Source organism: Budorcas taxicolor, chromosome 3 (assembly GCF_023091745.1).
Source record: "Budorcas taxicolor isolate Tak-1 chromosome 3, Takin1.1, whole genome shotgun sequence".
Lineage (NCBI taxonomy): Eukaryota > Metazoa > Chordata > Mammalia > Artiodactyla > Bovidae > Budorcas > Budorcas taxicolor.
The window spans coordinates 35,430,409-35,446,197 of record NC_068912.1 but is presented as its reverse complement, the minus strand read 5'-3'; the positions used below and the strand labels follow the sequence as shown (position 1 = coordinate 35,446,197).

The window sequence follows — 15,789 nt, the reverse complement described above, 5'->3', positions numbered from 1 at the left end:
CAAGTTCATTGTACCATTTCTTTTTAGATTCCACATTTAAGGGAAGTCATACAATATTTCTCCTTCTCTGTCAAAAGTCAGCTATTCTTCTGATTGTTTCAGCTTACACAAAATGAGTCACTACTACATTAAAAAAAATAATAATAAGATCAGAGGAGCTGAAGATTAAAAGTTAGCCATGAGGGCAGTATGTGATGTAGTCACAATAAAAACCTTCAACATCAAAGACTTAGGTGAGCTTCCTTGACTGGTGTGCAACTCTGTGCATGCTGTCACAGGCTGATGCCAAGAAAAAACACACTGTGACTCTTCGGGGAGAAAACAACAGAAATTCTGCATTTGATTCTTCCATGGACTCAGCCCTATGCTCTTTGCTCCTTGGCTGATTTTAATCTGTATCTTTAGTTCTAAAAAACCATAACCATAAGTATAAAAGCTTGAAGTGAGTTCTGTGAATTACTGAATCCGAAGGTACTTTGAGAAACTTCCTGAACTTGTAGGAAATAAAGTCAAAATATATCCATTTTATTTTAAATAAACTGCACAGTAAAATATGACAAAGGGAAGATGAATGCTTATTCAAAATTTCTCAAAGTCAATTTACTACCATTCCTAAAAACAAAAATACATGCCAATTCTCTCTCCTTTCTCTTTAAAGCAGTATCATTACCCCTAAATATATTTTGAGATGTAGATATATTCTAGATGAATTCTAGAATTCTAGCTGAAAATATTGTCAGAAATCATTCTGTACAGAAATCTAAGGACAAATACAAAAGTACTGACCACAGGAATAATAACACAATTTTCAAAAACCTTCTTAAAGCAACTACTATATTCTAGTGGGATGTTCCAGCCTACTAGGCATTTCCCATAACTTACATTGTTGAATGTTTTTACCGCTCTTGTTAGATAGTCCTGCTCCCATTCTAGAATGAAAGAAAATGGAGCCTCAGGGGTTTCATGCAGTACGAGAAATATAGTCAAAAACACTCCAGTCCTTGTCTAATTTGTTGTGAAGGAAAAGTTATTCAACTCTCTGAGCCAGGTAATATGAGGATAAAATCCCCTGGCTGCATTATTAGAAGATTAAATGGGTTACCATAATGAAGACCAAATATTAATCCTTTCCTTTTCCTCTTTCTGTCCACTCTGACCAGCCAGGGTTACACTGCTAGTAAATAGCAAAGTCAATCTATAAAACCAGGTCCTTTCTACTAACCTCAGATTTAGAATAACTTTTTAAATTACATCTTTGTTCCAACAGTCTAGATTTCAGTAAAAACCCTCTTTTAAGAAAGTACATAAAATAGAAGGAAAATATAAGTAGTTTAAGGAGAGTACTACAACAATGGCTAGAGATTTTCCTTTCTAATTAAACATTTGAATAGGCACAGGATGCCAAGATTAAAAGTTCATCACACACATGTTCATCACACCTTCCTGGAGAAGGAAATGGCAACCCATGCCAGTATTCTTACCTGGCAAATCCCATGGACAGAGGAGTCTTGCAGGCTATAGTCCATAGAGTCACAAAGGCTCAGACACAACTGAGTGACTGAGCACATACCTATGTACCAACAGCTTAAAGTAAATACTTACATGGACTGAATTTAGGATTAATAGCAATAAAAATGAGAGACTCTGTTTTAAAGGTATGATTATTACTGAGATATCTTTTATCTTTTTTCAAAGTACCACATTTCTCACTATTTCAGCATATTTTGTTCACATTTAGACACACGGTCATAAAGCTCACCTGCATCATGACTTTCAGACGATCCAGAGGGGCCGTGCTTGTCCGAGAGACGGCCCCGGCAACACCTCCCGCCAAAAGCTGCCTCCACCACTGTCCCGACTTTTTTTCATCTTCTGTGAATTCATCTGGAATAGTTAAACTATCTCCGATGTCAATACCCTGTTAAAATGGAAGAAAAATCCCCAGGCTCCTTCAACTAAAGATAGATCATTCCAGAAGGTTTGTTTCTTTTAGAGAATTACGTGTTATTTTATAAAGATCAGTTTCAATCCTTAGAAAGTATTATACTGAACCAATCTGAGCATTTATGATTATAAATAGCCTATTTACACTAAATAAAGTACAGTATCAGTCCACAAGAAAAAAAAATTAACAGTAATTACAAATTTACAATACCAACAATTACAAATTTTCTTAACAGATTCAGGATAACTTTTCCAGGTCTCAGTTAGAATGAAAGAGCAGTGTTTTATCAGATGTAGAGAATCTTACTAGCTATAGAAAGAATTATTTTGTCAGTTCTTCAAAGATAGTCCTTTTATCTCAAAATTATATCTACATTATATTTTATATCATGATCTGTACACTAAATATATAAATGAAAATTAAATTAAAACTATAATGTGAATGCCCCTAAACTTATTTCCTGTATATAAATATTTTTATAAATCTAACTTGCCATTTAAAAATTTAGCTAACAGGGAGGTACTGTTTAAAATTATCTACCTTTCAATCTATTCTAAACATTACAGTGGATAACAAATATAACTTGACAGAAACAAAATCATATAATAATATTTTTACAGCTTTATTATCTAAATGGTTCTAGTATAAAAGATTTTATAAGTAAGAGTGTCAGGGTTAGAAGCAATGCTATAATAGAAGCCCTCTACTTCATTTTTACTATCAAAAAATGGATATATGGTTATAGTCTCAACTATTAACTATCTCCAAAGATAAAATAATAATTTGGTTATGTAAATATGATTTCACATAAGCATACATAAATTTTATCAAGGCAACTGAACTACTAATATAGTATTATTTATACTCAGAGTTGAAAAGGCATCATTTTCTGTTGTTCAGTCGCTAAGTCATGTCTGACTCTGCACCGCATGGACTGCAGCACACCAGGTCCTGCTGTCCTTCACTATCTCCTGGAGTTTGCTCAAACTCATGTCCACTGAGTCAGTGATGCTATCTACCATCTCATCCTCTGCCAGCATTTGTCACCATTCATTTTACAATTTTCTAGGTAAGGTTAGGCATTGTTACTAGTGACAATGTGAATGCTAGGCTTCATTTAGTACATATAAAGTGTACTAAAAACCAGGAATAAGTATAGAAGTTAAGCCTATTAGAAAAATTAAAATTCTCTCAAAGAGTTTCCATTGTTTCCAGGAACAGATTGCACACTGAAATGAATTTTTATTTATGTCAAGATATTTCAGCAGGATACTAATGGAATTTAATTAAAATTTGAAAGTTTTGAGGAATACAGAGAGATAGGTGTGCAGTGCTGAGCAGATGAGCCAAACATTTATTTAACTTACAATGATTATTATGATAGATGCTTTATTCCAGAGATAAATCTGAACAAGCAAGTTTCAGAAGGGATCTTTGGCCATATCAACCATGAGGCACTGAGATTATCTCAGTGATATATTATCTGTACAAAGTAACAGCCTGTAACCTTTACCATTCCCTAAGGCAGAATCCACAGAGTCAAAGGCTTTGGTATAGTCCATAAAGCAGAAATAGATGTTTTTTTGGAACTCTCTTGCTTTTTCCATGATCCAGCGGATGTTGGCAATTTGATCTCTGGTTCCTCTGCCTTTTATAAAACCAGCTTGAACATCTGGAAGTTCACGGTTCACGTATTGCTAAAGCCTGGCTTGGAGAATTTTAAGCATTACTTTACTAGCATGTGAGATGAGTGCAATTGTGTGGTAGTTTGAGCATTCTTTGGCATTGCCTTTCTTTGGGATTGGAATGAAAACTGACCTTTTCCAGTCCTGTGGCCACTGCTGAGTTTTCCAAATTTGCTGGCATATTGAGTGCAGCACTTTCACAGCATCATCTTTCAGGATTTGAAATAGCTTAACTGGAATTCCATCACTTCCACTAGCTTTGTTCATAGTGATGCTTCCTAAGGCCCACTTGACTTCACATTCCAGGATATCTGGCTCTAGGTGAGTGATCACACCATCGTGATTATCTGGGTTGTGGAGATCTTTTTTGAACAGTTCTTCCGTGTATTCTTGCCACCTCTTCTTAATACCTTCTGCTTCTGTTAGGTCCATATCATTTCTGTCCTTTATCGAGCCCATCTTTGCATGAAATGTTCCCTTGGTATCTCTAATCTTCTTGAAGAGATCTCTAGTCTTTCCCATTCTATTGTTTTCCTCTATTTCTTTGCATTGATCGTTGAAGAAGGCTTTCTTATCTCTTCTTGCTATTCTTTGGAACTCTGCATTCAGATGCTCCTATCTTTCCTTTTCTCCTTGGCTTTTCGCTTCTCTTCTTTTCACAGCTATTTGTAAGCCCTCCCCAGACAGCCATTTTTCTTTTTTGCATTTTTTTCCATGGGGATGGTCTTGATCCCTGTCTCCTGTACAATGTCCCAAACCTCCGTCCATAGTTCATCAGGCACTTTGCCTATCAGATCTAGTCCCTTAAATCTATTTCTCACTTCCACTGTATAACCATAAGGGATTTGATTTAGGTCATACCTGAATGGTCTAGTGGTTTTCCCTACTTTCTTCAGTTTAAGTCTGAATTTGGCAATAAGGAGTTCATGATCTGAGCCACAGTCAGCTCCCAGTCTTGTTTTTGCTGACTGTATAGAAACCTACCAGTTTCTATATGCTGTATATACATATATATATATATACACACACATATATATATACACACACACATATACATATCTATAAAACCTATGCTGACTCTTGAGAAATCTATATGCAGGTCAGGAAGCAACAGTTAGAACTGGACATGGAATAGCACACTGGTTCCAAATAGGAAAAGGAGTCCATCAAGGCTGTATATTGTCACCCTGCTTATTTAACTTATATGCAGACTACATCATGAGAAACGCTGGACTGGAAGAAGCACAAGCTGGAATCAAGATTGCCGGGAGAAATATCAATAACCTCAGATATGCAGATAACACCACCCTTATGGCACAAAGTGAAGAGGAACTAAAAAGCCTCTTGATGAAAGTGAAAGAGGAGAGTGAAAAAGCTGGCTTAAAACTCAACATTCAGAAAACTAAGATCATGGCATCCGGTCCCATCACTTCATGGGAAGTAGATGGGGAAACAGTGGAAACAGTATCAGACTTTATTTGGGGGGCTCCAAAATCACTGCAGATGGTGACTGCAGCCATGAAATTAAAAGATGCTTACTCCTTGAAGGAAAGTTATAACCAACCTAGATAGCATATTCAAAAGCAGAGACATTACTTTGCCAACAAAGGTCCATCTAGTCAAGGCTATGGTTTTTCCAGTGGTCATGTATGGATGTGAGAGTTGGACTGTGAAGAAAGCTGAGTGCCAAAGATTTGATGCTTTTGAACTGTGGTGTTGGAGAAGACTCTTGAGAGCCCCTTGGACTGCAAGGAGATCCAACCAGTCCATCCTAAAGGAGATCAGTCCTGGGTGTTCGTTGGAAGGACTGATGCTGAAGCTGAAACTCCAATACTTTGGCCACCTCATGTGAAGAGTTGACTCATTGGAAAAGACCCTGATGCTGGGAGGCATTGGGCGCAGGAAGAGAAGGGGACGACAGAGGATGAGATGGCTGGATGGCATCACCAACTCAATGGACATGGTTTTGGGTGGACTCCAGGAGTTGGTGATAGACTGGGAGGCCTGGCGTGCTGCAATTCATGGGGTCGCAAAGAGTCGGACACAACTGAGTGACTGAACTGTACTGAACTGAAGGCAGAATCCTTAAATGCCTATAAAAGCTGAGCAGTGCATCTTCACAAGATTTCTGGAAGGCAGTAGCTCTTCCAAGTTTTGTGAATGGCAAACATAGGAACTACATCTGCAATCTTTATGAAGTCTTAGTTGTTGTTTTTTGTTGTTTTTGTTTTTTAAGATATTCAGTCCTGTCTGACTCTTTGTGACCCCATGGACTGTAGCCTAACCAGGCTCCTCCATCCATGGGATTTTTTAGGCAAGAGTACTGGAGTGGGTTGCCATTTCCTCCTCCAAGGGATCTCTGACCCAGAGATCAAGCCCAGGTCTCCCGCATTGTAGGCAGATGATTTACTGTCTGAGCCACCAGGGAAGTCCCCACACCTAACAGAGTATGTAGAATTCTTATAAGTCAATGAGCTAGCTACAGAGACTTAGGCATCTGACCCACAAGTGTGGCAGAGTGCTCCTGGATGATAACTATGCCAATGGTTTACAGCTCCAAATAATTGACAAGTAATACATAAAATGGACTCACAGTAGAATGTTTCCAGAAACGGATGATTTCCTCAATATCTGTAACGGGGTTAAATAAGAAGTAGTCTCGCCATTCATTCCAGTCCACTGTCATTGTCCCATCGGCATCAATGCTGAAAACAAAACGAAGCTGGTTAAAAAATAAAATATAATTTTTAAATAAAAATAACATTATTTGCCATGCTGCAGAATGACAATTTTTCTTCCAACTTAATATTCTTCTAAGGTTTTTGGAAATGGCAAATGGCAACAAGCATTTGATGATCTGTTAGTTTTAACCATTTTAAATAAAAAGGACTCCAAATTTTTAGATCTCACTAAAAGCTACTTTTGGTGCTCCATCAAACTCCAAGTCAATGAGCTAACAAAGATAAAACTGGGGGGTAGTCCATGGATGATTCATGTGACTATATGGCAAAAACCACCACAATATTGTAATTAGCCTCCAATTAAAATAAATTTTCAAAAATTAAAAAACAAATTGGGGGGTAGTAATGAATAAACTAGTGATTCATTTTTATTACACTGGCTCAGGAAGATAGTTCTTAATGTTCTATTTTAACATTTGGATATAACTTTGGAATATACTCAATATACGCTATCAATTTCCTTCTCCAGTTTTCTCTATGCTAAGAAACTAGCAATGATTATATATTTTAAAAATCTATTATAAAGCAATCATCCATCAATTAAAAAGAAACAGAATTTTTAAAAAATCAAACTTGGTGATTCAGCCTTTTGAGTCTTAAGAAATCCTAGTACCTTATCTTCAATATTTATAGTTAATATATTGCAGCTTTGAATATTTTTCATTAACTTTTTGCTTGTTTTAGAAGTTTCTTGGCAATAATGTCATTTGTACCTGTTTTTTTCCCATAAAAGTGACTCTAAACCACCCAGGATTTTGACTGTTTTGTTCACTACTGTGAGACCCTGGACATAAAGTGGTCAGCAAAAGGAATGTGCTCAATTATTTGTTTAATTAATGAATATCTCTGAAAAAAAGCTTAAGCATCTCCTCCTTTTTTAATTTATTCTATGAATTGTGTGAAAGTGATGCATAAAGACATCAGACAAATAAAATTCTATTTTCATATATTTTTGATATTTCCCAGCTCCATTTTTAACTTTGATCTGCATACATGAAATTACACTTAAATTTTCATTTGTTCTAGCACACAGGTATTAACATTTCATATTTGCCTAAGTCCTAGTTACTACTGATGTTTATAACATTATTCTTCAGGGTTGCCATATTTATTACTCTATTTTCAGTGCTATTTTCCATTTTAATGCAATTGCTTATTATCTGATCCTACCCCTCAACGCTCCACATGCAAACATCCTATACAAGGCAAGGATGTTTGTTTATTTTATTCACTGATATGGCCAAAGTGTCCAAAACAGTGCCTGGCACAGAGCAAATTACTAACTAAATGAATAAATGAATTTCAAACTCTAGCTTACAGCCACAGAACCCTCAGTGTCAACAAACTTAAAATAGTCCCATGGTGGGTTTAAACTGTATTTCTCTTCAAATTACTAACGCAGTTGACCAATTTATCCTATTCACCTGCTATTCATTTTTTTCTTCTTGTCAAATGCTTGTTCATATCTTTTGCCCATTTTTCTAATGGGCTGTATCTTTTTCTTAATTGTATATAGTTTTTTACATAATTGATTTAATCCTTCAAGTTATAAATTAGCAAGTACTTTGTCTTTTCACTTTATTTATAGTATCCATGAATTATTGTTGCTGTTCAGTCGCTAAATTTATGTCCAACTCTTTGTGACACCATGGACTGTGGCACACCAGGCTCCTCTGTCCTCCACTATCTCCCAAAGTTTGCTCAAATTAATGTCCATTGAGTCAGTGATGCTATCTAACCATCTCATCCTCTGCCACCCCCTTTTCTTTTGCCTTCACTCTTCCCCAGCATCATGGTCTTTTCAAATAAGTCAGCTTTTTGCAACAGGTGGCCAAAATATTGGATCTTCAGTTTCAGCATCAGTCCTTCTAATGACTATTCAGGGTTGATTTCCTTTAGGATTGACTGGTCTGATCTCCTAGATGCTTTTAATTTTAATATAGCTGAATTTATCAATCTTTTCATTTATGGCTATTGACTTCCGTGTTTTTCAAAATAAACTCTTCCCTATACTGATATATAGGCATCTGCTTATTTTTCCCTTAGAGGTATTACACATTTAGTTTGATTTTTTTTAACTGAAATAGTTGATTTACAATATTATGCTAGTTTCAGGTATACAGCAAAGAGACTCAGTTGTATATATTTCAGATTATTTTCTGTTACAGGTTATTACAAGATACTGAATATAGTTCCCTGTGGTATACAGTAAATCCTGTTGCTTATCTATTTTATGTTCAGCAGTTTGTATCTGTTAATCCCACACTCCTAATTTATCCCTCCCCTCACCCTTTCCCCTTTGGTAACCATAATTTGCCTTCTGTTTCTGTGATTTCTATGCATGGCGTAAGGCAGGTATCCAACTGTATTTCTGTCTGCATGGATAACCAGAAGCACCAGTACCATTTATTGCATAGTCTCTTCTTTTCAAAGGGATTTGCAAAGCTACTTCTCTCATGTGACAAATCCCAAACATGGATGCGTCTGTTACTGGGAGGGTAAGTTCCATTTGTCAATTTGTCTATCTGTGTAGCAACACCACTCACTATATCTTAATTATAGCTTATAACAACTCTTGATAATCTGATGGAGCAGGCCCCCAGCTCCTTACGGCTCTCCAAGAATGTCTTGGTTATTCCTGGATCTGTACAGTTTCATTTTTCTCTGGAAATACTTCACAGTCCAAATGCTGGGGCAAAGAGAACAATTGAGAGGATAGTTCAGGATTGGGAGAAAGCAAGTAGGAATGGTGAAAGAATCAAGAGAAGATTGATTAACTGGTGGAAATGAAGGGGCCAGAGGTCTGTAAGTCAAAATGCAAGTACCAGAGGAACAAGACAGTGTAGAATCTAGAGGAAGAAGGGTCATAAGGTAGGATACAGGTATTTAAGACTTCGGAGGAGTAGCAGCTTCAAGTTATGATACAATTGGAGAGAGAGTGGGCTACCGAAGCAAAAGGGAATAAAAGGCTCAGGTGTTGGGGAAAGTGAGGAACATTAATGATAGAAAGTAAGGGGAACCACCAGCATGAATACTGCAGCTTCCTAGGACTTTGGACAAAGAGAAAATGACCATTTGACAAGTGCCAATGTCCTCAATAGATGTAGAGAGGGAACTAGAGGTAAGGAAATACGAGGAAAGATGGATGTAGATGAGAGCCTAAAAGGAAAGTGGCTTTTTTACTTGGGGGCAGAAGATAAAGATACATGAAGCATACATATTTGGATAGACACCTATTTCAGCTACTCCCCACCATATCTTCTACGGAAAAAGGAGAACTAGGAGGCTGTATTTCAATAGGCTATGGTTCCTGTCTCATACTCTGATGATTCAGCCACAGCTGTTTCAAACAGCACCTTTCACATTTCTTTTCCATGAATTCAGTCTTGGAAACGGTAAGAGACAGTGAAATGGCAGAAAAGAAACTGACATTTGGAGGTATATGAGTCACACTGATGGCTGAGCCCTCAAGGGGAAATCTGTGATTTATACTACTGAAAACACAACTGTGAGATAATAGAAAATGTATAATTTGGTCTCTGTTCACTGATTCTGCCTCAGAGTTCCTATAGCCCTTCTACTTTATAAGTGATATAAGCTCTAGGGCATCTCTTGTTCTAATGAGGCAACTCTGGCTGGGCACCTGGATAAGGAATGGTCATTAGAAAAACTAAGCCATGATCAGAAGCTTGGAATTTTCAGCCCCTTCCTCCCAAACCCAGCCCCCAATTATCCAGAGAGGGGAAAGGGACTGAAAATGGAGTTAATAACTGATGATGCCTATGTGAAGAAGCCTCCATAAAAATCCCAACAGTATAGGATTCAGGGAGCTTCTGGTTAATAAACACATTCACACACCAGCAGGGTGATATATCCCAACTCCTGTGCTCGGGACCCTCCCAGACCTCCTCTTGTGTGTATCTTTTTATTGGCTGTTCACCTGTATCCTTTATAATATTCTTTCACAAACTGATAAACACAAGTACACATTTCCCCAAGTTCTGTGAACCCATCTGGCAAATAACTGAACCCAGTGGGGAGAAGGTCATGGGAGCCTCTGATCTGTAGCCAAGTCAGGCAGAATATGTGGGTAACCTAGGGACCTTCTACTCCTTGTGACTGGCATCTGAAGTGGAGAGCAGTCTTGTGAAACTGAGCCCTGAACTTGTGGGATCTGACACTACCTCCAGGTCGACAATGTTAGAACTGAATTACACAGTATGACATCCAGCTGGCATCGCTGAGAAGTGCCTGTTGTGGGGGGGAAACCCACATATTTGGTGACCAGAAGCTTCAGAAGTAAAGTGTTTTGTGGAGTAACAAAGAAGTCTCGTAAAAGGGAAAATTGAACTTCTTTTCTAATCCAAACATATTCTAAAATTTGTACTGAAAAAGTATAAATGCTAATAATAATAGTAATAGCCTAACAGTACAAAAGAATATACATTAGCCACTGGGGAAACAAAAAAACCATGATGACATACCACTTCATAACCACATACCCATGGTTAAAATCAAAAGACGGAAAATAATGTCAGGGAAGATGTGGAGAAATTCAGGCCCTCCACACACTGCTGCTGGGATTGTAAAATGGTGCAATCACTACAGAAAGCAGTCTGTCGGTTCTTCAAGCAGTTGAACACAGAGTTACCATATGACCCAGCGATTCTTCACTAGGTATATACCCAAGAGAATTATAAACAAGTTCACATAAAACTGTGTGCACAAATATTCATAGCAGCAATGTTCATGATAGCTGAATATTGGAAGCAACAAATATTGGAAGTGGAAGCAACCCAAATGTCCATCTGTTGATGAATGGATAAATAAAGTGTAATATATACATAAAATGGAATATAACTTGGTCTAAAAAAGGAAGGAAGTAGTGATGCATGCTACAATATGGATGAAGCTTGAAAACACGCTAAGTGAAAAAAGCTAGACACGAATGCCACATGCTGAATGATTCCATTTTTTTATGAATGTCCAGAACGGACAAAGTAGATCAGTGGCTGCTGGGAGCTTGCAGGGTGAGGAGTAAGGAATGACTGCTAGTGAATACAGAGTTACTCTGGGGGTTGATGAAAATGTTCCAAAATTAGATAATGGTGATGGTTGCACAACTCCCTGAAAACAGTAAAAACCAGTGACCTGTAAACTTTAAAAGAATGAATTTTTTGTATGTAAACTACTTATCAATAAGGTTGTCATAAAATATTTATATATACAATTATATAGTGTCATTTAAAAATCTACTCTCTATATTACCTGTGATATATTCTGGAGCTTAGGCTAGAATTTGCATTGGTCCTAAAGCTACCAAAAGGAATATAGGAATAGGATTTCTGGCCAGCAAATCAGAGAAATACTCTCAGTTTCCTGGAAAAATGTGGCTTTGGGGAAGAATATTGCATACCCCATATTTCACTATCAAAATGCTATTTAAGGGCCTTCCCTGGTGGTCCAGTGGTTAGGACTCCATACTTCCACTGCAAGGGGCACGGGTTGGATCCCTAGTTGGGAAAACACACACCACACAGCGAGGCCAAAAATTAAAATTTTAAAACTGCTGTTTATCTCCTTTTCATGTTTTAGCTTTACATTTCCTCAGGAAAGCCTTTCCGATCCAATGTTAACAAAAGTGACGCCAATGCATAGCTCTGAGATTTGGGCCTTCCTATTAAGCAGCTGCTTGCAGAGGAAATTCTGAATAGACAGAAAGGAGGAAAATGCTACAGATACAAAAGGAGATAAACGTGACAATAAAGCCATTTGGAAGAAACTTTTTAGGTACTGTTGAAGACTGAAAACACTGACAAGAATACTAATATAATGTAACTATCCTTTTCTATTTTCTGTTACACTTTTTTTTTTTAATTGGTCCCTGTACTGTATTTGTAACAAAAAAGCCTTCAAGGACACTTAGACTTCAGAAATTATCACTCTATCCTGTGAAATAACACACTAAATCTGACTGCCCTGGACAATAATGTTCAAACTGTACCTCTATTTTCTGAAAGAAATAGGTATTTCTTTTTATGTGTGTTGGGGGGATATTTTCTCTTTTTTTCTTTTTTTTTTTAAATCAAGGTACAACTGATTTATAATATATCAGTTCCAGGTGTACAACAGTGATTCAAAATTTTTATAGACTATACTCCACTTACAGTGATCATAAAATATTGGCTTTATTCCCCGTGCTGCACAATATATCCTTGAAGCCTATTTATTTTACACATAGTACTTTGCACCTCTTGTCTCCCTATCTTGCCCTCTCCACTTTCATCTCCTGATTAGTAACCACTGGTTTGTTCACTATATCTATGAGTCTGTTTCACTAGTCTGTTCACTAGTTCTTTAGATTCCACATATAAGTGATAATCTACAGTATTTATCTGTCTTTGTCTGACTTATTTCACTAAACATAATCCCTCTAAGTCCATCCATGTTGTTGCAAATGGGAAAATTTCATCCCTTTTTATGGCTGAGTAATATTCCATTGTATATATCTACCATGTCTTCTTTACCCATTCATCTGTTGATGGCCACTTAGGTTGCTTCTTTTTGACTATTGTAAATGGTGCTGCTATGAATTCTGAGTGCATGCATCTTTTGAAATAGTCTTTTCTTTCTTTTTTTTTTTTTTTTTTTGATATATACCCAGAGTGAAATTGCTGGATCAAATAGTTCTATTTTTAGTTTTTTGAGGAACCTGCATACTGTCTTCCACAGTGGCTGCATCAAGTTACATTCCCACCAACAAAGTACAAGGGTTCCCTTTTCTCCATGTCCTCATCAGCATTCTTTATTTGTGGTCTTTTTGATGATGGTCATTCTCACAGGTGTGAGGTGCTATCTCACGGTAGTTCTGACTTGCACTTCTTTGATGATTAGCAATGTTGAGCACTTTTTCATGCTCCTGTTGGCCACCTGTATATCTTTCTTGGAAAAATGTCTGTTCAGTTTTTCTGCTGTTTTTTTATTCGACTTGTTTGTTCTTTTGAAATCAGTTTCTTTGTCAGTCAGTGAGGAGACCTTTGGGATTTCTCTCTTATCCAGTCATGTCACGCATAAGATAAAGAAGTGATGCATCTGCTTGACTCCTCATCTTGAAACAATAAGTTCTACTGTCACATTAGAAACCAAATAGGAAACAAGATAGCACTAAAACTTTTAGGCTCCTTCTGTAGAGATTTAGCACCTTCCTATCATTCCACCAGTCTTGGAGGCCTTGAGAGAGTTTTCTCATTCCTACACTTTAGGTGCATGAGCACACACAAAATGAAAAGGGAGAAAAGCAGGAAAAGATATTGTGAGGAATGATAAGGTGCAGAGAATTGTTTTAAGCCATGCTTACAAATGCAGATCTCTAACACAGGATATTAAAATTAAAAAAAAAAAACAGTTGTCAATACATGAAGAGCTTACCTTTGAAGAATCAATTCTGCTTGTTGTTCAGAAATAGTTAGACCTAGTATCTGGAGAGACTGGACAATTTCAGAAGCCTCAATTTTTCCTTTAAAAAATAAAAATTATAAACTCAGAACTGACAAGGACCTTAGAAATATGACTTTCAAATCCCTTACTTTATAAGGGAAAGCCTTGAACTGATTAAGGTAGTATTATGAATTTAGATGAGTTACAGATTTGCTTAAATACATACTGCAACACCAACTCAAATTTTAACAAATATATTAAATAAGTACACATATATTATTTCATTCAAAAATCATAACAGCCTTGTAGGTAAATAATGATTCCATCGAAAGAAGAGACTGAGCTTACATGGCCCTACAAAGAAACCACATTAAGAAGCAACAGAATTGAAGTACAAATCAAGACACTCAAATTTTGAAGTAAATTCAGTTAAGGTAGGATCTCTTAAATATAAAGTATGCATTTATTAAATGATGAAGCATTTATTATGCATAAAGATGTACTGCACTGAGTTAAAAGAAAGTAGAAAAATGACTAAATGAAGCCAAAGAGTGTGAAATATTCTTTTGAGAGATCTGGCAATAAAAATGAAGAAAGCAGGGATAGCAGGATGATGGAAGAAGGAAAATTATTATGATGAGAGCAATTAGAGCATGCTGTGGAAAGGAGAAACAGAGAAGAAGAAAGAGAAAATACAAGCAGTAAATTGTAAGACTGCATTTCCCTGAAGCAGTTCACAGACTCATGATGATCCTAAGACTAGTATGAATAGAAAAGGATGAAACAAAACAAAAGAGGGTCTGATGCCAAACCAGGATTAACAGCAAAGTTCTCCAGGAAAAGAGGAAGACAAAAACTACTGTTAGTGGTGAGAGGAAAAGACTGCATTTAAGAGAAGGACTTTGAAGGGATGACAGGATTGGGAGAGAACTTTCTAGGGAGAAGAAAGGAGCAGCATGAGAATCTGGACAGCCAGAGGCTTTCAGAAACAGCCAGCCTTCTCAGCAATGAAAGTCTTCAAACACCGTTCTGAGTAATCACCTTTATAATTGCCCTCCCAAAGAAATACAGTTGATTTTCATTATTCAAGCTGGTTACTTCCTATAAGGTCACTGTGAACACAGAATTAAGGGAAACGGAACCATTGTTCCTAAGGGAAATATGGGGTTAGGTTTCTGTAAGCCTCTCGTTTTCTCATCAATTTTCTCATCAACTGATCAATACAAAAACTTGTTTGCTGTGTGTTTCTGTTTAAATTCACCTTGATATATATATATATATATATATATGTATATATATATATGTATATATATATATAAACTGATATATATATATGTTATTCACATATTAAGTTATATATACATACATACATATATATATACATATATAAAAGTTAAGGCTGACTCATCAACAGTGAGCTCATGGTCAACACCACTATAACTCTTGTCTGAGTAAAGTGTTTTGACACATATATTTTTCTCCAAAGACACTTCACAGCCTTCCCACATTTAGGAATGCACATCAACATTTCAGCACTGCTCTTGGTAGCCATTGTAAATAGTGAAATCATCAACAAAAAAAACACAAAAATGCAAAAGACATGGCACCAAATAGGCTGCAGAAGGACTTATTTACAGTACAAAAGCTACAACAGGGAAGCAGAGCATCACCTTATTCTGTCTCAGCTAGAAATGTGCTCACCAAGCAAATGAAGCTTGTGGCTTTGCTATGCAAATCCATGAATGACTGCAAAAGTACTGTGAGTATAATTTGGGGGTTACTTCTGGAGTTAAATTTTATCAAGTAGACAAATTCTCAAATACAGAATTCATGAATAATTAGGATAGATTATATATGCTTTCCTTTGTTGTTGGTTAATTGCTAACTTGTGTCTAACTCTTTTGCAAGCCAATGGACTACAGCCTGCCAGATTCCCCTGTCCATGGATTTCCCAGGCAAGAATACTGGAGTGGGTTGCCAT

The 15,789-nt window shown here is 36.8% G+C and overlaps 1 protein-coding gene across 1 annotated transcript in view; it reads right to left on the bottom strand.

The window, feature by feature from the left end:
- The window catches only part of LOC128044919 (calcium-binding mitochondrial carrier protein SCaMC-1), a 56,625-nt gene that overhangs the window by 26,954 nt on the left and 13,882 nt on the right, over positions 1-15,789 (bottom strand). Inside the window, exons 3-5 of the mRNA XM_052637337.1 lie at positions 13,800-13,887; positions 6,224-6,335; positions 1,760-1,918 (exon numbers count right to left, since the gene is read on the bottom strand). Of these exons, the coding sequence (XP_052493297.1) occupies positions 1,760-1,918; positions 6,224-6,335; positions 13,800-13,887 (359 nt within the window). The remainder of the gene's footprint in view (positions 1-1,759; positions 1,919-6,223; positions 6,336-13,799; positions 13,888-15,789) is intronic.